At 45.4% G+C, this 21,147-nt stretch overlaps 1 protein-coding gene across 1 annotated transcript in view; it reads right to left on the bottom strand.

The window, feature by feature from the left end:
- GOLGB1 (golgin B1) overlaps positions 1-21,147 on the bottom strand; it is a 959,320-nt gene that overhangs the window by 840,524 nt on the left and 97,649 nt on the right. The window contains exons 2-4 of the mRNA XM_069629448.1: positions 14,455-14,586; positions 13,863-13,954; positions 482-634 (exon numbers count right to left, since the gene is read on the bottom strand). Coding sequence (XP_069485549.1) covers positions 482-634; positions 13,863-13,952 — 243 coding nt within the window. The 5' untranslated portion in view covers positions 13,953-13,954; positions 14,455-14,586. The remainder of the gene's footprint in view (positions 1-481; positions 635-13,862; positions 13,955-14,454; positions 14,587-21,147) is intronic.

Below are 21,147 nucleotides of genomic sequence, written 5' to 3'. Positions count from 1 at the left end.
ACCGTGCAAAACAGTAAATCCTGCCACGTTTCTCACTGAGCCATGCACGGCTGAAGACATACAGCAGCACAATTGCACTTCCTATGAAGGGGAAGGCGACGATATCCTCAAGGCTAAAGATGGCCCGTTAGACGAAGGAGGAGTACTTTTCGTTGATGGGTCAGCATCCATTGACCAGGACACAGGTGAAAAACTGAATTCTGCCCTAACAAGGGTGCACATGCTATAAGGTTTAGCTGGTGTGTTTCGGCAGAATTCAAGACAAATGGAATTCATTATGTTCTGCCAATAGGACAAGGAGATGCCAATATTCGGGTAGTTGCATATTTGCATCAAATCTAAACTGCCTGAGCACTAAATCTATCTACCCTCGTATACTGAATTGGTATTCTCTGAGGAATGGGAAATTCTGTTCTGTTAAATTCTGTAAACCTACAAGGGATATGGGTTTATTTCCTGTAATAAGCTAAAGCCAAAGTACCTTCAAGGTGGCATCTTTCTGCTGAAGTTGGCAATCCTTCTCCCGAATTAGCGTCTTCAAGTGAACCACCAGCTGCTCTGTCTGAGCCAATCGTTCAAGCACATCCTCAGGGGCATCCTCCATGTTCCCTTGGACCGGCGACAGGCTCTGCCCCTTGGAGAGAGGGAGAGAACACAAGTAAGAAGAAACTAACATGTCTTCAGATCACGCATTAACCAGATGGCTGGATAACCGCTACCTCCTGGTCTCACCAAGTCTGTCCTTGATGCTTAGATCCACTACTGTGCCTTCACTGCAATCTGCCTACTCCTGCCACACCAAAGACTATTAATTGCCACATCACTACCTTCAGGCAACCAGCAGTCAGATCGCAAGACGAGACACTTTTACTAGGATTCTGCCTTGGATTTATCTAGTTGCAAGGAAGAAATAATACAAATGGAGTTCTAACAATACCACCGGAAAGTAAGTCTTCAAAAGGATGCAATAATTTAATTTTTAATTTATTGGCATTAATTGCTTACAACTTTTGCAAAAATAAAACACTTCCATTTACATTCCATTCAATCCCCGAGTAGCGGGGACCTCTGAGAAAGCTTCTGGTCAGCCGATCATCTATTCACCTCGTTTTTCTGAAGCACTCTAGTCATAAAAGATTGCAATTCCTTGTTTATAGATGCAGAACAATTTAAACTAATTAATGGGATTAATTCAACATCCTGGTAGCCTATGCCATGAATTTAAGGAAAACTGAACTTGGGATTGAATCCATAAAAGATAGTGAACTAGAAGGTTGGTAATATGGTTGCTAATACTGAGTAGCCCTCATAATACTATTGAGTGCATTACGCAATTTGATATAAAGGGTTAACATAACAGAAGAATCAACCATCTTGTTTATTCAGATACTGACGTAATCAACATCACAAAATGAGGACTTAATAAATATTAAACATCGAGCTCCATGAAATCTCTGTGGGAATAATACCTTTACTAATGCATATGTGCACGAGTGGGAATTGCAACCCATCTCAATAAATGTTTGCCCATGTATTTTCACAGTGTGACATTCCCTATCATTCCTATGCTGACAACAAGCACATTTGTTATTCACTTACTCAATACCTCTAATCAACTTTACCGGTTTGGACATTGAATCCACAGCATTAAAGCTTGGATGAGAAATAGATGGCTGCAACTGAATGAAGGAAAGATCAAAATGATTGCTCTCAGTCTACCTACCAAAACTAGAGAGCTGTCTCTATCCTTCTCTCTGCCCTTCGTTTAGGCAAATGTCCCTATATCATTTGCATTTGTTTGTAATCTTGGGCTTCTAACAGACTTGGCTATGTCACTTACCCCCCAGATTTACAAAGTCAAAATGGTCTATTTCTTTCAGATAAAGAAAGTTCGGTGAACTGCCTTTTCTACTTCGGGAAAACAGAGGCGCGGAAGTCTGCACTTTTGTTAATTCCTGCCTAGACTTTAGCAATATCTTTAATACAGGACTTCATGCTACCTTTATAGAGATGTTTAGGAACGCTCAAAGGCCAGTCAAAGATTAGTTCTAGGCCTTTGTAGCAGAAGCCAGACCGCAGCTGGGCATCAGTAGCTTCACTGTTCACAGTGTGTTGCTATCCTCTGTCTCCAGTGTAAATGTGAATGGGGCTCAGCCAGGGATATCCAAGGAGGAATACCGGATCTATGTGATCACCGCACCACACTTAACTCCGCTGATGAAAATGTTACGCCAATTACGGCGAGGCACAGTGATCAAATAGTTCACTTTACCCACTTCGCCCGGCCCGCATTCCCTTACTCGACCCCCCCGCCCCACTTTCCTTTACGGCGGCACACTTCTGTGTGCGCCACCGACTCCCCGCTATCCCTGCGGCGTCAAAACGTCCTACTTACGTGGGTCGGAGCTGATGCTGCAGGGTGGTTTCTTTTTTTTTTTACTTTCTTTTCCCCAGTTTACCACAATGGTGAGAGGGGGACAACCCTGGACTTCCGTTACGGCGGCCAAGGAGAGCGGGGAACACCCCTGCTCTGCTTGGGTGCAGTAATGGGAGTCAGTATTCTGTGCTCCCCCAAAGTCGCAGTAACTGTGGGGACGCACTACTGAGGGTGACATTTTGGTATATTTCTGGAAAACTCACTGGCGCTCCCCTTTGGACCTCTGAGAACCACCAATACCAGATTATTTATCATTCCAAGAGTAGGCTGCTCCACGTGAGGTGGTTGCTGCTTTTCAGTTTGGGTCCAAAACATTGGAGCCCTTTATCCCAAACTATTAGACTAGAATCATCATCATTTTAGGGTACTCCTTAAAACCATTTGCACGCGAGGTGTCAGGTATAGCTTTAAACTGCGTAGTGAAGGTCAGTGCCAAGAGTAAATCTGCTTTAGCAGTGTGGGCTTAACAAATGTTCCCACTCACTCATTGCACTAAAATGATTAACTAAGACATTATATTTACCCACAGGTTTTACTTGCAAATCAAACATAACAGGAAGGTGTAAAGTCTGTGCCTCTATTTTTCTACCAGCACACAACTATTCTCGGTTTTGGTAACACCTTGAAGAATAATCTCAAGAAGTCAAGATACTGTTGAGAAATCGCAGAGAACGTTTTCTCAACAATGTTGAGAAATCACAAAATGGTTGTGTCAAATTATAACGATTGGTGTGCTTCACAAGGCTGATCACTATTCCATTACACATATGTTGGATGCTGTGAATGATGTGACAGACTGGTGTGGTACAAATGGCCAAAAAGGTCCTTGTAACATGTAAGTGCTGCTTTATATTTTATTTGAATTTTATTAAATAGTTATTTTTTTATTTTCTTTTTTTTTAAATGTATTTAGGTGCTTTGACTTTAAATAAGTCTTTCACCAACAAATGAAAAGCAAAATACAAAGCATCACATCCATAGGACAGGGAGCAAAGGAAAAAAGGAAAACAAAAGAAGAAAAACCAAACAAACAACTAAAATAATCTCATAGCAAAGCATAATAGGAAACAAAGTCCCATTCTCCGTTCTACAACTCTTTGCTGACCTTATTTAGTCCATATCGATTAGATCGAAGACACTTTATCCAAGTAATTGCGATGATTAAAGCTATCCTCTATCATCACCTGCTGGATAGAGTAAAGAAGGACCTAGACAGATGGTCCCCACTTCGGGTCTCATGGTGGGGTAGGATCCAATCAGTAAAAATGAATATTCTTCCCCGGGTGCTTTATTTTTTTTCAGGCCCTCTCTGTAACAGTTACAAACTCCTTCTTTAAGTCATTGTCCAAGGCTATTTCGGAGTATGTGTGGAACAGGAAACCTCCTAGGGTAGCCAGGGCCATCCTCACAGCACCGATTAGGGCAGGGGGCTTCTCACTCCCGCACTTTAAGAAATATTATCAAGCGGCACAACTCCAGGTTCTGAGGGAATGGCTGGGGGAGGACCAACGCACCACATGGCTGTTGCAAGACAGGGCGGTAGCTCGGACCCCCCCTGGAGGACCTTTTGTGGAAACACAAACAATACAGGCATCCGAATCTTCGTATTAGTGAGGTCATGAAAAACACCATTAATGCATGGGATGATCAAACCAGGACGGGTATCATGACCACTCTTCTGCCCCCCTTTACGCCTATATGTCGAAACCCACAGTTCCCTCTGGGATGTGAATCCGGTGGATTTGAAAAATGGGAAGTTGCAGGGTGCAGGAAAATCAGTGAAATGTTCCAGGATAAAGAATTAAGGTGATTTGCGGACTGCAAAAAAATGTGGAATCTGACAGATATAAATATGAGCAAATAAAGCACTGGCTCAACACTCCCGAGATATATCAGGTAGCGACAAGGGATCTTACACCCTTTGAAAAATATCTAATTACCAATCCTGGTGACAGAAAACTGGTGTCAACTCTTTACCATTTCATAAATACACCAGAAGAAGTAATCAAATGGACATACATGAAAAGATGGGAGGGCACGCTGGGGGAAGAAATCTCGAGACAGCAATGGGAGGAGCTGTGGGTTGGTATTCCAAAACTCACCCGGGCGGTACAGATCAGGGAAATGTGGCTCAAAATCATCAGGCAATGGCATTACACTCCAGAGAGGGTTAAATCAATGTATCCGGAAATGTCGGATCGCTGCTGGAGAGGGTGCCCTGAAAAGGGTAGATGGAGGCATATCTGGTGGGACTGTCAGGGCGTAAGGGGCTTCTGGAAGGAAGTGCAAGCGGAAATGACAAAAATATTCCCAGCTGCAGCACAAATGGGGGAGAGGGTGTGGCTGTGCGGATTCAAGGACCTACAGGCCAAAAGACTTCATAAAGCTCAATGGAGAAGTTTCATAGGCCTAGTTATTGCAGCCTGGGCTATCGCCCAAAATTGGAAAAAATGTGACCAGCCATTAGTTTTCACCTGGCTACAAAACGTCTGGTCCCAAATGACAATGGAAAAGATAACACACCACCTTCAGGTCCAGAAGAACTCCTTCACAAAGGAGTGGGGGGCAGTACAGGATTACTTGAAGCCGGACTATATGGATCAATGGTGCCCGCACAATATTAAAATATTATTTTGGCACATGAACTTTTCCAGAAAGTTTAACCGCAAGTGAACCTACTCTTCCTGGGGGTGGGGGCTGAGGGGGAGGAATTAATGTTTTGATGTTATGTTTAAGAAAACAATAAAAATATATTATAAAAAAAAAAAAAGCTATCCTTTCCCCTTGCATAAAAATGATCCACCATTCATTAGGGGTGAGTGTCTTAATCCCTTTAAAAAAGACCCAAGTCCTGTCACAGCCTTGCAATGGAGTAACAAATGTTTAAGATTATTTCTCCAATTTCAACTTACATAGCTTGCAGCTGGTATCCCTTTCCTCAACTTTGGTCCCGATTGATAAAACCTCCAACGTTGGGTATAGGTTTAATTGAAATCTCATGTATTGAAATCTATAAAAACGAGTCAAGCATCTTAGCAGATATTTTGGCAGAGTATTGTAGAACCTACACACTGGAATGCTCTGGGGAAACAATTTGAATCGACTGGATTTTTCTTGAGTCCATTTTTTACTAATATTGGATTGGACAATAGCTGTTCCTCAGTCATATTAAGATTTTCCAAAATGGTCTTACAAGCCTTCTTCCATTGCAATAACCATGTATCAGATCCAGCAGGGAGCCCTCTTTTTAGTAAACAAAAGCCTCTTATGAGAGTCGCCGATCTACACTTTCTATACAGTGCCAAGTTCTTGCACTTAAGCAGAGCAAGGAGGGAGATCAACACATGTTCTTGTTTTAGGACTTGTATTGGCACACAGCTTGGTAGAAACAAAACCTTCTCCAAAATAAACCTTCCAGAATTGGCCAGATTTTAATCGGGGGAAGAGAAGGCGGCTTCCGCCTCATTTGTTACAATGGCCACTACCTTCATTTTTATAAAAGGTTACCACAGGGGCTATGGAGAATTTCCCATATTTCTTTTGGAGAAGTCTTCCTTGTGATGCGAGCACTTTTACTTTATTTCTTAATAGAGCTTCCCTTGGAGCATCACTCAAGGCGATGTTTATGCAGCTCCCCAGATATATAAATGAGCTCTTGCTCTGGACAATCGTTCCTTGTCCAGGAACTACGTCTTATTTGATTGCTTTCCTTTAGCTGACTGAAGGATCAGAATTTTCAATTTCTCCACATTGATTTTAAGTCCATTATCTTTTGCATATAAATCTAATGAGGACAGTTGGTGTTGTATGTCCACTGGAATTTGGTCGATCAGCACCAAATCGTCTGCGTACACTAAATGGTCCAATGCAACTCCCTCGATATTGGGGAGGAGGGACTCCTGGCCTCTTTCAGGGTTTCCGGCAGATCTGAAATAAACAGATTAAACAGGGCAGGAGCCAACGGGCAGCCCTGCTTCAGTCCACTTCATGTCCGTATGGAACATGACAGTAGCCCTCTTGATCTAACTTTATTTTCATCAATGTTTCTGAGTAAAGATCTTTGATGGCTTCCAAGATGTCAATTGCACACCCCCCAATTCTTCAGCTTGGTCAAGAGCAGATGCAGATGTCTTTGTATAGAGTCAAGATCCTGGGCCAGATCAATAAATGCCAAATATTTCTCACTGTTGTTCTCACTGGCCCGAAGGTTCAAAAGGTTGATCAGAAAAACATTCAGTGAGGTTCCAATCTCCTTCACAAACCATGACTACCATAAATCGAAACACCCTGCTTCTCCCATCCAAACCTCCAGCCCACTTAAGATCAACTTGGCGAATATCTTCCCAACTACATCAAGTAGGGTGATTGTCGGCAATTTCCAGGGTCCGACCTATCCCCCTTCTTGAATATCGGCACCACAACAAAGGTCTTCCAGGACGTCAGAACTCCCCTGACCTTCTTTTTGTGAGTGAACATTAACTCCAAAAAGATTGAACATAATTCTGGCTCTTCCTTTAAAGTTGCATTAGTCAAGCCGTCTGGGTCAGAGGCCCTGGAACTACTCACTCTATTTACAAGGAGGAGGAGGAGGAGGAGATCCTCCTTCTTGGTCAAGAAAGTCCATTCAATCCCCAAATCCTTCTCCTTATTGCTCCTCCCCGCGTTTCCTTCATTAAACAGTTTTGTGATGTGGTCCGTCCATGGGCTTCTGCCACAGCAGATTCCAACTACCTATGACCCATTTAGCTTCTACTAGCCGTAGCGCCAATTATAATGCTTTCTTTCTGGGAACCAGAGCTTTGGCCAGCCAAGACCAAGAATATTTTTGACCATTTCTTTTTAAAGTCATTATCCTTAGATAACGTTACTTCTTGTTGACCTCCTTCCACATCCCCACCTCCCTTGGGGTATTTAATGAATGTATTTGTTTCCAAGTGTCTCCCATTTTTTTAGTCACAATCTTCTGCAACATTTGCTCTGCGTCTATCTGCATCATTTAGCATCATTTTGTATTTGCATGCCTTACCCCAGTTCTTATATTACTGTTTAAGAGACTTGATCATGGTCGCATAGGTTAAATGATCGTTCACTTTTAACTTTTTTAATCTGCTCTTAACTGTTTCGTTTCAACCACTAGTTCAGGATCATAACAATGCTTGTGTGCAAAATGTGGTTTTGCTCCAGCTCTTCTCGTTTCCACAAATGCTATAAGCACTGTTTTGCAATCTTTACTCACTTCGGTTGTTATCAAGTCTTTAAGCCGATCAATCAAAAGTGCTAATTTTTAGCATTGATAATTAATCGATTTCGACCTTGAGAGATTTGGCTAGGAAAAGGGTAGATTTCTTCAGGGGGTTTACTACTTGAGGTGCATGTGATCTTTACTATATTATAGTCACTACATTTTGTTGATAACACCTCAAGTGTATACACACATGACTGAAGGTTTCCTGAAACATAAAAATAATCCAGGACCTTATTCAGGCCGTCACGCTTCCATGTTGGACACTCTGAGATATCCCCCCTAGTGTGACCATTTAACAAGTGTAGCCATTGAAGGTTGGCTTCTTCTTCCCATTTGCCTTTCTTTTCCGATAATGATAAGGGCTTGTTTTCCTCACAGCAAGAATTCAAACTTTTCTTCACAACAGTCATGTTAAAATCACCACAGATGATGTTTATTGGGTTTTCCAAGCTGTCTATCAAGTCCATAATCTCCTTCATGAAAGTGGAGTCGGTAATTACTGCTGTATTCCAGTAAACATTCCACAAAATCAATCATTCTGGGGAATTTGACCTTACTCCATTAGTCTTCATTTGTGTCATTTGAATATAACGATTTGGATTACATGTCTTAATGATTTCAAAGGAGCTCCCATTTCTTGTTAGTGTGAGGAGCACCGATGGAGGTCTACCACCAGTTCCCTTCACAGCTGGATTCAGGAAAGAGGTGAAGCCATCCAGGACGGGAGAAGTTCTCAACCAGGTCTCCTGCAGGCAAATGAGGTCAGTCATCCCAAGATGTCACCTCATTAGAGAACAGGTGACTAAATCCTCTCGTATTCCATCCTAAATCCTTTCTTTTTGGGAACCAGAGCTTTGGCCAGCCAAGACCAAGAATATTTTCGACCATTTCTTTTTAAAGTCATTATCCTTAGATAACGTTACTTCTTGTTGACCTCCTTCGACATCCCCACTGTAATTGGGAGCATAGGTTTCACACCATCCCCTGGGCTCACTATTTTACAGTGCTGTGAAGGTTCTTGATGCCAATCTCAGTCCAAAGAAGCCCTAACCTGTTTACGGGGAGGCATCTTCTTCCTATCCCTCCCTCTACTATTCTTCTCCTTAATTATTGGCACTTCCATCAGGTCAAACCCCAATGGAGAAAAGTGAGAGGTTTCTTCTAGGATGATTTGTTTCATCAGATTAGATTCCAAATGTACTGCAACTTTATCCTTTGCTTAAGAATTCAATCCTTGCAATATCCCTGGACACAACTGTTCCCAGTCTAGGAATATAGTTCAACTATCTTAGAACATTACCTCTGTTCAGAATCAATCCATCATCTATAAAAAAAAGCCTTTCTAAAACAATCATGGGGTCTTATTCTCGAGGCTTGTCGCCACTTCCTCTAGTATGTCTTTTTGGGGTACATGGTTTCTCCCGAGAACTATGTGTCCTACTTGATGTCACCTTCACATAAGTAAACGATAAAGCTGCAGACTTCTTATTTGTTGGAGGAGGACTAATCAGCTCTTTCTCAGGTATAAATGCCAAACGTTTTTGTTCCAGAGTATTAAACTTCGAGAATTAATTCTCAGCAATTTCCTCCAGGGAATCGCTCTGGTCGTTTTCAAAAGATCTCTAAGCATCTACCTGTTCTTTATGCCCTGCTGTGCTACGAGCTTCCTGGGCACTATCCATTTCTTCCACACGTGAATAGGTCGAAAGCCCCATAAGAAGTTCAAGCAAGCCCTCCTCCAAAGTGACATCCTCGCCCAATATCTTTGTATGCTTACTTTCTTCATTCTCACTTTTCTGGACATTCTTTGATTTTCCTGATGTTGTCCCTCTAGTTTCTTTTGGAGGGGTTCTAAAGTATTTTTTTTTTTAATTCATGAGGTTCTTACTTTTGGGATGCTTTGGTCTCCTTTATTTAGAGCCGTTTCATGGGGTTGATTTGCCCCCGTTTTTTTCTTTTTTGGGTTTAATCTTGAGAACAACAGGTATTCTATGTTGTTGTTTCTCACTACTGGGTCCAATGTAATACAAACTCCTTCATTTGGCTACGGCATGGGTTCCTGACCCCCCCTCCTGATCTTCTTGCACTTCCAACTCTATCACATTCCCCTGAATCAACTTGGAGTCAGTTACAATTGTCTTTGGCGCGGTAAGCATCTTCTCCATTTGAATGACTTTATGGGTGTCGGGGCTGGCTGGAGTAGATGGTTAGTAACCAGAAAGAGTATGTACATAGAATTAAGATTGTGGTTGCCCAAGTCAAGATGGAGAGAAAAAAACTTAAATCTGATTGGTTTAAGGAACAATGATATGTTTGGTTTGTCTGATTGGTGGAAAGGATAATGGGTTGGATTCTTGAGAGGTGAGCAAGATTCTAAACTGCCTTTCATCCATAGTAATTCAGTGGCTCGCTGTACATTAGTTAAGCTCCTTAAGTAAGGCCTTTCAGAGTTCAGAAGATTTACTAAAGAAGTAAGTTCATTTTTTTTTAAAAGGAACTTAAAGTGTTAAGTAGTTTTAATGTTTACTGAGAGAAAACGTTTACAGTTTAAATACTATAAGGAAAACAAGTGTAAAGACTGCGCACAAGTTTAAAAGTTGTTAACTGCGTGAAAAGTGTTTCAATACTGTTTAACGCGCGCGCAAGTCCTCGTGTCTTCAGCAACGTCGTTATGGGAGCGCGCAGGTATGCAGAGCGATAGAGCGCGTGTCCTAATGAATAGTGCGAGTTGTTTTTAGCGCGTGCACAATTTTCACGTGAGTGACGTTGCGTATAATAGCGCGTGTTGGGTTGCGATAGAGCGCGAGTCCACATTAACTTAGCGCGAGTTGTTTTTCAGCGCGTGCACAGGTTTTCATTTTTGGTAGCGTTACGTACAAATCGCGTGCGTGTATTTTGTTAAGGTGCGCGTGTGATCTTTCAGCGCAAGGACAATTTTTCACGTCTTGTGATTTCGCGTGTTAACCGCATGGGTGCAGGGAGCGAGTACCTGTTTTCAAAACGCGCGTCAAGAAAGTAACTATACGTTCGTATGTGTAAAAAAGGAAAAATTCACACGCAGAAGGAGTAGCAGCACTCAAGATAGTTTATGAGTTTCTATTTAATGTAATTTTCACGCAAATGGGAATTCTATACTTCAAAGAAAGACTGCATTTCTCAAAAGCATTTAAAACTCAAACTTTATAGAGTTAAATGAACTTTTAAAGCAAAGAAGAATATCTAAGTCTATAAGGTGTTTGCAAGAGTCATTTACTTTAGGATACTAAAGACACTTGAATGGCTAATGACAATATGCACTAAAGCATCACAATACTTTGCAAGATATTCCATACAGATAATTAACCAACAGAGGTTTAAGAGGTAAATAAGTTAGAGTATATTTAAAAATAATTTTAGAAAGGAAGTTTATACTAATTTATAAGTAACCAAGTGTATTTGTTTACTACAGATACGAGAGCCTACCATAAGGTTGCAGGGCTGCAGTGTCTCCGTTGTTATTTTCTCCAAATTCCCCTTTCCCATTCTTGGGGTTCTCAGCTCAGCTTTTACTTTAGGGTTGAGAGGTGAACTCCTGGTGAGGGTCTGTGGGGCCAGCATCAGCTCCTGTGGAATTCAGTCAAGCCGTACCCTGACAATGGGGTACTTGGGGTGACAGCTCCCTCATTTCTGATTCTGAAACCCGATGGATCTGTGGCTGAAAGTTTGGACTAGGTTTTATATTTACTAGGTTACCTCGTTGAAGAGGCAGTCCCTAATTGGATCGAGTGTACTGTGTTATATACTTGTGATTTCTTCCCTATTTTTATTCGGTTTATCTTGAACAGCAGTGACAAATCCTTCAATAAAAACAATGTTTTAATGGAACAAAACAGACACAGTGGATTGATCCTGTAATTGATTGTGTATTGCCTCATATAGCTTTATGGTTATACACATTGCCGCAACAGTACTTGCGTTAATCCCTGACCCACGGACCTTTGTTATTTCTTGTCTTGCCTGATCTTTCCTGCCGTCCAAGGCATTGGAATCATGGGTTGAGGAGTTAAAGTTGACAAACCGCTGGGGGGGGGGGGGGGGCGATGACATCCACTGGCTGACTCAATCCTTTGCCGCTTTCTCCCCTTCATACATTCCTGGATCAACTGCGATGCTCTACGGTTGTCAACCTCCTTTATTGCCCATCCTGGGAGGGCTGTCACTTCACTTGGTACTGAATTACCGTCACGGCTCTATAAAGGGAGGTTCATCCTCTGCTGGGATTGCCCTGAATGATCCATGCTAAAGGTGGGAAGCTGAGTATCAGGGACAGTCTGGTGGTTGATCACTTCCACATTGTCCATTCTTCCTGTTTCTTCTCATGGGTTGCTACTAAACGTAGAATCGTAATGAAATGTTAGTTGATTACTTCTCCCCCCCTCCCCCCCACCGTTGTTCCAAATTTCCAAAAGAGTAGCATCCTCTCATTCCCCTGCTCCCACTTCCTTTCCACTTCCCACTTCCTTTTCAGGTGATATCAGAGGGGAGCCACTCTCACTAGATGGTAAAGGGTTTCTATTATGGAATCTTTGAATTCCTTTTCCCCCTTTAATTCCCAAACCAAGAGGTTGTCAATACGTTGTTCTTTTAGGTGAAATGCCTTTCGTAGTGTATCTCTGCTCCCCTGCTTTATACAGTGTAATGACTATGTGCTCAAGTCTGGTAAATCAAGCCCTCCCTCCCTCTTCAATTCCTTCTTTAAACTGGTACGTTCCTTTGCTTTATCAGTCAGATTAACTGTACAGGTTTGCCCAGATGACCGCTGGGGAATTAGCCGTACGTATGGCGTAATCAGTGTCTATTTCTTCCCTATGAGGGGGAGGGAACAAGGGCTGCTCTGCAGAGTTATTTGACTCGACATTTACAACAGAGATTCCTTCACCGCGCTGTGCTGCTGCCTTCTGCAAGCCTCCTGTGCTGGACCTCTGAAGATTCCTTCACCCCTCTTTAACTGAATTTCCAAGTACATGGTGAATCTTCTAACCTCCCCGTCGAACGAGGGTGGGAAGGTGTTAAAGGAGAGGGAGGTTTTAAAGCTCCATGCTTTTCTATATATGAAGCAGTTGAAGCAGTTACCCACACATCTACCTCCAATGAAGCTGAATGATTATGGGCAATAGTAGAACTGGTCCGCCCTGCCAGTTTTTAAGTCTTTTAAGCCTTTATCAAACATCAAATTGTTCAAGTTGCTCAGAGAACAAACCTCGGATTCCACCAGCAGCGAGGTCAATTCAGAGTTCTGCAAGCCCTAATTGCCTGTTTCTGCCAATGAAGACCACTGCATACCGCCAATGGATTTTGCACCCTCCCCCCCCCCCCCCCCCCCCAAGACAGGTGCAGCGAAAACTCTTATGCAGTCGCGGCCATCACTGCAACTAACTGCAACTAACTGTAAGCAACTGCTTCCACTCTGCTTGCACTCCGCATGTGCACAGAGTATAAATGAGCTCCTCCCAGCAAGCTCACAGTAAACAGGGACAGCAGACTCAAAGTTCCCAAACGCCACAAAACAACTGCTTCCACTATGCAATTATTTTAGAAAATTGTAAACATTAACTATTTACAAACAAAATAAATTGATTGCAATATTTAACAGACACCTCTCTCGGGAAGGATTTTACACGAATGAGGAGTTAGTTTTGACCCCCCTAAGCCCAAATTGGTGCATATAATGGTAACTAACCAACCCAGGATCTGTGTGATCACTGCGAAATATAAATGCTGAATATGAAAATGTCGAATTTTTGTTTTCTTTCACTGCAAGTATATATGACGGGACCCCCCGTGCCCCCTACTGCAGCCCCACCCCCATACTCCCATTATCTTATTTATTACCCTTAACTAACCCTCAGCCGCTCACACATACTTGAAATACGCAGTAAAAGATTCAACATTTTCGGGTTCGCAGTAAACGGGTGTTACCACCCACATCTACAGATGCCTCAGTCTAGCACTCAAGATTAGTGCTTCGAGATTGATTCCCCACTGCTTCAGTCAGCTACTGCACCACATAATTACTACTGACTCATTGCTGCCTCGAGGTCTCCTTCGGTCTGCCTCCACACTTATGACTGATCACTGCTCCAACTCTGCCTCAAATCCACATTGGGTCTCTGCCAGAAAGTCACCATATGCTATACTTACGGTGTCAGAAGCACCTGGGTCTCCATCATCGCCTTCCCCGGAGAGCTCATGGAGAACAGTGTTGGCAAGCCCTGACAGTCGACTGAACATCTCTGCAATAAAGGGGAAAAAAGGCAAAAGGCGATAAATAATTCCTTCAAAATACAAGTGTCCCTGCAACGTCTGTTAAAAGTGACCAGACAAGGGTATTATGAAGTGTTTGTTCGGGGTGCCACTACAAAAGCCACACACTGTATGACAGTCACAGAAGAAAAGGTAACACAGATTAATAACTTTTTTTTTATAAAAACATATACATACTGTAAGGACGGTCGGTCTCAAAGGACCAACTGCCTGTATCCTATTGAGGTCTGGATGGATAATAAGTGGTAACCACCAAACTCTAAAACATTGTATTCGGAGCTCTTATTAGTCTAAAGCACTCGCCTGATAGAGCAACTCAGCCTGGTTCTTTCTACCATCGTATTAGAGATTAGTGTAGTCTGGTAGTATTCTAAAATACCACGAAGTGCAGGATAGTTTCAACGCCAAAGGTCTGTATTCCAACTGCACAAATGAAAATGTGTCATTTATTTTTAAATCTTGCACTCACCTCTCTCCTCTAGGAAGCCCACTCACAGGGGCCTTCGGAGTAGTGAAGTGAAGTGCATGGGTCTTTTAGCAACCTGCAAAAATGCCATGTGGGAGGATGCAACCACCTGCTGCATTAGGGATTTGAGGGCACCTGTACATGGAAATAAACCAAAATACATGAAACTCAATATTAGAACTCACAGCCAGAAACACTGTCGTACTTCGTATAACATCACATTTCAAGGCCAGAAACACTAACACTGTCTGATGATGAAATTGTTCCCCACGGCCAGTAAAACGAACATGACTATCACATCTCAAACCAGAACAAACAGACAAGACCAATTTACTTGTAATTTACTAGGAGAAAAAAACATTGACACTAGGCGACGTCACAGTTCATAATCAGAAACAAGGGGATTCCATCACCGCTGATAAAATAACCCCCATAGCAGAAACAATTACGCCGTTTTACAAACGGCATCACAGATGACAGCTAGAAACAATCAAAGCAACTCACTGCTGATGACATCACAACACAGATAGCATTTCACTCTGAATGAAATTACACCTTAGAGTCAAAACAATGGCAACGTCTTGCTGCTGATCGTACCGCACCTCTTTGCCTAAAACACTAACTTGCTTCACCGATAATTACATAATTATTCACAGCTGTAAACTAGCACGATTTCACTACAGTTATCAAAACCCAGAACCAGAAACACTGACAAAATCTCGCTGCTGATGGCATCACACCAGAGCCTCAAAACACTGACCTGCAATTGATATCAAACTGATGAATCAAACAGAGCCAACACCTTTTCACTGCAGAAGACATGCATTACCTCCACGTCCACTCTTCCTCGTCCCAGTACTTACTTCATGAGGCACCCGACACAGGACCTTCTTCTATTTCTTTAAATCCCTATAACTCCTCCCCCACATCCATGTCACTCAGTTTAAATTTTTCCTGCCTCCGGCAGGTTGGACTTTTTTTTCCCGGTGCGGGGCACCAGGGAGCACCGATTGCTGGCCCCCTGGGGGGGGCTGTGTGGCGGGGCCCTCGGCTCCCTCAGGTGCGGCACTGCTCCTGGGCCCCCTGCGGGGCTTGGGGTCACAGTTGAGCTGGATTGCCTCGCTCGGTTCTTTGCTGGGCTCCGGACCGCAGCGTGAGCATTGTGTCCCGGGTCCTGCACGGCCCGGGGGAAGGTAAGGAGAGGGGAGGACTGGGCTTGATGTTTTTCCCCTCTCCTCCTGTTTTGGCCATCTTGATTCGACTTGGCAGTATGGGCTAGCCTTCCCTTTTGTTGTGAGGCCTCTCTGCTTCTTGTCGTGGGGTGACAGTGGCAGAGAGTCTTTGGGAGTGCGGGGCTCTGTTCTGTCGCAGGCATGTCACATACCACCCGCTCCTCAGACACACACAGCACAGGATGCACCGGATGTTAGCTGCATTATCTGGGGGAAGGTAAGGAGAGGGGAGGACTGTGCTTGATGTTTTCCCCTCTCTTGCTGGTATGGCCATCTTGACTCCTTCAACATGCCGTTTTCCTCGTGCTTTGTGTGCACATCTTTATTGGAAATGATGGCAAGCACTTGGCAGTATGGGCTAAGCCTTCCCTTTTGTTGTGAGGCCTCTCTGCTTCTTGTCGTGGGGTGACTGTGACAGAGTATTTGAAAGTGCGGGGGCTCTGTTCTGTCGCAGGCATGCCACATACCACCCGCTCCTCAGAGACACACGGCCCAGGATGCACCGGATGTCAGCTGCATTCTCTGGGGGAAGGTAAGGAGAGGGGAGGACTGTGCTTGATGTTTTCCCCTCTCTTGCTGGTATGGCCATCTTGACTCCTTTGAAAGGCCGTTACCTCGTGCTCTGTGTACACATCTTTATTGGAAATGATGGCAAGCACTTGGCAGTATGGGCTAGCCTTCCTTTTTTGTTGTGAGGACTCTCTGCTTCTTGTCGTGGGGTGACTGTGACAGAGTATTTGAAAGTGCGGGGCTCTGTTCTGTCACAGACATGTCACATACCACCAGCTCCTCAGACACACACAGCCCAGTATGCACCGGATGTTGGCTGCATTCCTTGCGTGCTGCCTGTGAATACGGCGCAGATTTTGGACACATCTGCAAGCGGCCGGAAGGGTACCGGCCTGGCATAGTCTACACTTCGGGTTCGAGTCTCAGCGGTGCTGACTCGGTCCTTCATTCTTCCTAGACCGATGCATTGGAACGATTTAGAGCATGGGGCTACCAGCTACTGGATACAGGGCTCAAGCCACCTCTCAGTCATGTGGTGTGTTAGTGGTGTGTTAGTGGTGTGTTTGGGTCTGTGCTAGCTATGGACGCAGACTCCTTGTCCTGTCCTCTTCCTCTAAACTGCGCAAGGGAAAGTCAAAGGAGTTGATTTGCTTTTCCCTTGTCCGGCATGGGATTATGGAAAATGATCATGGAAGTAACGGCCATGCAGGGGGTTCCCAGTGTCTCTTCTTTTAGGCCCTAGGTCCTCCGGTGCTGACGTGTTGCTTTCACGCCTCCTCTCAGACTTGTGGGAAGTGATAGGGCACATGGTGGCACATGTCTGTGCTTAGAGGGGTTCTCAGAGTCCCTGGTGCCGGTGGAGGGGGATGTCACTTCAGTGGGTTTTCCAGTATAGGCATACCTCAGGTAGGGGGTTGCCTTTGATGTCGGCTATCCGGGATGGATTGCTTTGCCCCGCTTTGTGACAGTACTCTGCCCTTTTGACGCCAGCCTGGTGGCTCCTCTGTCGGCTGAGGGGGCCATAGTCTGCTGGACTTCTGGGCTGTCCAGTATCTTCCTTTTGATAGGTCAAATCTTTTTGTGGGCTGACAAGCATGCTGTTATATTGTGGCGCAGGCCTGTTTCAACGTCCTGTGATTTCCCTCTGGTGCAAGTGCAGTGACTGGCGGTTTTCCCTGGCTCCTCGTCTCTATCTTCTCGGAGGTGTATGGGACCGGTGGGGTTCGGCTTCCTGGGTAATGGGCTCCTTCTGGAGGGGGTATCAGTTGCCGTTCCCGTCTCCTCCTGTCCAGGTGTGCATGGTTAGGACTTTGGTACCCAGCTCACGGTCCAAGTAGTTGGCCATGGGATCCGTTCTCTCCGAACGGTTGTTGTGGGTTACCGTCTTGCCCGTTCCTCTCCCTGTTCAGGGTCACGTTTTCTACTTGCGGGTGTTCCTGGTCCCTATGCCTTCTAGGATGTGTCACCTGCTTATGGGTCTCAAGACCCTGCACTGCTTGTCCGGACGTCTGGGGAGAGCGTACTCTGGATGTTGTGCAGGGGGCGCGCTTGCTGGCTGTTCTGGGCTGGGTTCTCAGAAGGCAGTATGTCTCGACTCACCTGTTGCTGAAGTTACGGGGCACGTGGCGTCTTGCATGTTTTCCAGTTCCTTGAGCCTGTCTTCGGTTACGTCTCCTGGTGTCTTATACTCTCTCCCACTGGCTCCCGACATCTCGGCTTTCGTAGTTTTGTTTTCAGTGTCCCCAGCGCTGCGAGTGTCCCTGCTATGGTGGCGGGGGGTTTCAGGTCTACAGGCTGAGGTGTGCATGGTCCTTCCTCCTGTGACCTCTCCTACTACCAACACCAGCAGAAAGGGTATACATTGGGGGTCCTCTCAGCTCAAGGGTTGTGAGATCTGGGGAGAGCCGGTGATCATCCAATTGGCAAGAGTTGTGCCATTGTGCAAGCTCTGGTGTACTTCGAGGAGTTGCTGGACGGTCGGCGGTTTTTGGTCCGATCGGACAATACGACGGCCTTGGCATATGTGAACTGCAAAAGGGGTTCCGGCTGTTCCTTGAATGCTCTGGCAGCGCTGATAGGCACCTGGGAGGAATCTCATCTGGTGTATCTGCTGGCCTCACGTATCAGAAGGGTGGACAATGTTCAAGCGGATCTTCTCAGACGCCGGTTTTCACTCCTCTGCAGAACTGGTCCTGTTGGCCCAGGTCTTTGCGGTGACCTGTGTCAGATTAGGGTCCTTGGTTCTAGACCTGTTTGCATCCCCGGCCTCAGCAGAAGTTCCCCTCTTCTGCTCTCGGTTTCAGGTTGAGGGGATTGGGGGATGGACGCCCTCTCTGTACAGTGGCCTTGGGGTTTTCCTTTATGCCTTTCCGCCTATTCCCCTTCTGCCCCGGGTGGTTTGGCGCATCTGAGTGTCCAGGGTGACTGTGTTGTTGTTAGCTCTGTTCTGGTGCCGCCGGAGTTGGCTCCCCTCTCTGTTGGAGCTTCGTTCCTAGGAACCTTGGCTGGTTCCGAGGTGGCCGTGTCCCCTTCTAGGGGATCTGCGGTTAGAATTCCACCGGATGCAATGGGCGGTGTGGCTATTGCTCAGTCTAGGTTGATATCTCAGGGGTTCTCAGATCCTGTAGTTGAGTCCAAATGGATGCTCTTAGACCCTCCACTCTGAAGGTGTTAGGCAGTCATTGGGGCCATTTCCGAGACTGGTATGGGCAGTCTGGGATCCCTCCCCTGCGTTCTGGCCTCTGCTATCCTTCGGTTCCTCCAGGAGGGGTTTTGACAGGGGCCTGGCAGTTTTTCCAGGCTTCGCTCTCAGCGGGCCTCCATGAAATTCCTTTTGGGGGACTCTGACGGTCACTTGGATGGGGAGGTGTTGGTGGGGAAGTTGATCCAGGGTTTTTCTTCTTCCCTTCCTTGTGCTGATAAAGGGCTTTCCTTTTGGGATCTCCCTCTTGTATTACGGTTCCTTCATGGGCCTCCTTTTGAGCCCATTTCCGAGATTGATATCAAACATCTTACACTGAAATCTGCTTTTCTTATTGCCCTCACTTCTGCCCGTAGGCTTGGGGAGATTGGGGCTCTCTTATGGCACGCTCCTTTCCTGAGGGTGCTGCCAGACTCGGTGGTGCCGGGGTGTGGTCCGAAGTTTCTCCCTTCAGTTGTCTCTCGGGTTTCACACCTCTCAGGGTCTGGTTCTCCCTGACTTCTTTCATGATCCAAGAACGCCTGAGGAGGTGGCTCGGCTTAACATTGATGTCCGGCGGGACGCGTTGGAGTATTTGGCTTGGTTTGCCTTTTCCACCAATCTGATAGTCTTCTGATTGCTTGTGGTCTGGCTGGGGCTGGGCATAACGCATCTGTGGTTTCCATTTTCCGGTGGTTCCGGGTTGTGATCTCTAGGGCCTATGTGGCTTCTGGCCTGCCTGTGCCTGCGCACAATCAGGGGCGGTCTACCAGGGGTTTCGCGGCTTCCTGGCCCGATGTAAGGAGGGTTTTTCTCTGCAAGAGATTTGTATGGCTGCCGCCTTGGCTGGTCTAGGCATTTTCATCAACTGCTATGGGTTGAGTTTCTCCCACTCGGGGTTGGTTCCTTCGTGGTTGGAGTTTTTGTCTGTGGGGATGTGATTTGAGTTATTGTGGGTGTGTTTTGCTGCACTGTTTTTGGCTCTGTCTCATTGGGACCTTTTCCCCGTTGATGCTTTGGTATACCTCATGAAGTAAGTACTGGGACGAGGAAGAGTGGACGTGGAGGTAATGCTCTGATTACTTACCGGTAATCTTCATTACTCCTAGTCCTACTCTTCCTCGTCACAGTACTGACGACCCTCCTCACCCTCCCTGCGGGGAAGGTCCCATGCTCCGGCTTGGTAATATGAAACTGAGTGACATGGATGTGGGGGAGGAGTTATAGGGATTTAAAGAAATAGAAGAAGGTCCTGTGTCGGAGGCGGGTGCCTCATGAAGTAAGTACTATGACGAGGAAGAGTAGGACTAGGAGTAATGAAGATTACCGGTAAGTAATCAGAGCATCATCAGTCACACTCTACAAAAAGCTGTTCAGCACACGATCTAACAAGCATTGATTTACATGTACGCCCACCAACCCCGAGGCACTGTCCCCACCACCCGGTATTACATAATCACTTGTCTGAGACAGCCTGCCCCAGGCTTGCCAAAGCTGCTCCGCATCCAATGTCTCCAAAGCAAGCATATCAACGAAGAACCATGATCTCACCCTCGTCAATGGTCAAAAGCATCTCCTCAGGTTCTCTGATCACTAAAGGACCTCTTTGTTACCGAATACACGTATCTGCCATCTGCCTCTCCCAACAATAAACAGAAGATCTACCTACAGCCTCTCCAACCTATAACACCCTTTCAAGAGCCTCTATTTGCACCATTCACCGGCTCATAGCCACAAAGCAACTCCACACTCACACACCACTGCTGACAGATCACAAATAACTATTGCTTTGGTCATATAACCCATCCAAACAAGATAAGGTGATGGTCAGAAAACACATGCCAAATTAAGCAAGATGAAGTGAAGTACAGGGAGTGTGCACGCCATGTGTGAGACTGGGAGGACGGTGGATGAAGGAGGGGAGAGAGAAGAACATGAGCCTAGGAAGAGGGGGAGGGGAAGGGTGTACTGGCAGGAGTTTGGATAGTACTAGTGAGGTAAAAAAGAGGAATAGTAGGGAGGTGAGCTGTAGACTTATAGAGGGGAGAGAGGGGGGACACGGAAGATAAAGGAGACCAGATACAGTACTATGGAGAAATAGACAGAGAGAAGCACAGCCCTAGAGTAGGGGAGCACCGTATTGAGGAGGTGAGAGAGGTTAGACATGGGATAAGTGAAAGGAGAGCAAGCATGCTACTAGCACGAGGCACAATAAAGACCGATAGTAAAGAGAAAGAAGAGGCATGGGCAAAAGAAGGCAGAGAGCGGGCATTC

The sequence above is a fragment of the Ambystoma mexicanum genome, chromosome 12, assembly GCF_040938575.1.
Source record: "Ambystoma mexicanum isolate Mex_15411 chromosome 12, UKY_AmexF1_1, whole genome shotgun sequence".
Classification (NCBI taxonomy): domain Eukaryota; kingdom Metazoa; phylum Chordata; class Amphibia; order Caudata; family Ambystomatidae; genus Ambystoma; species Ambystoma mexicanum.
Note: the sequence above shows the minus strand (reverse complement) of the source record. Positions and strands in the feature narration are given on the sequence as shown.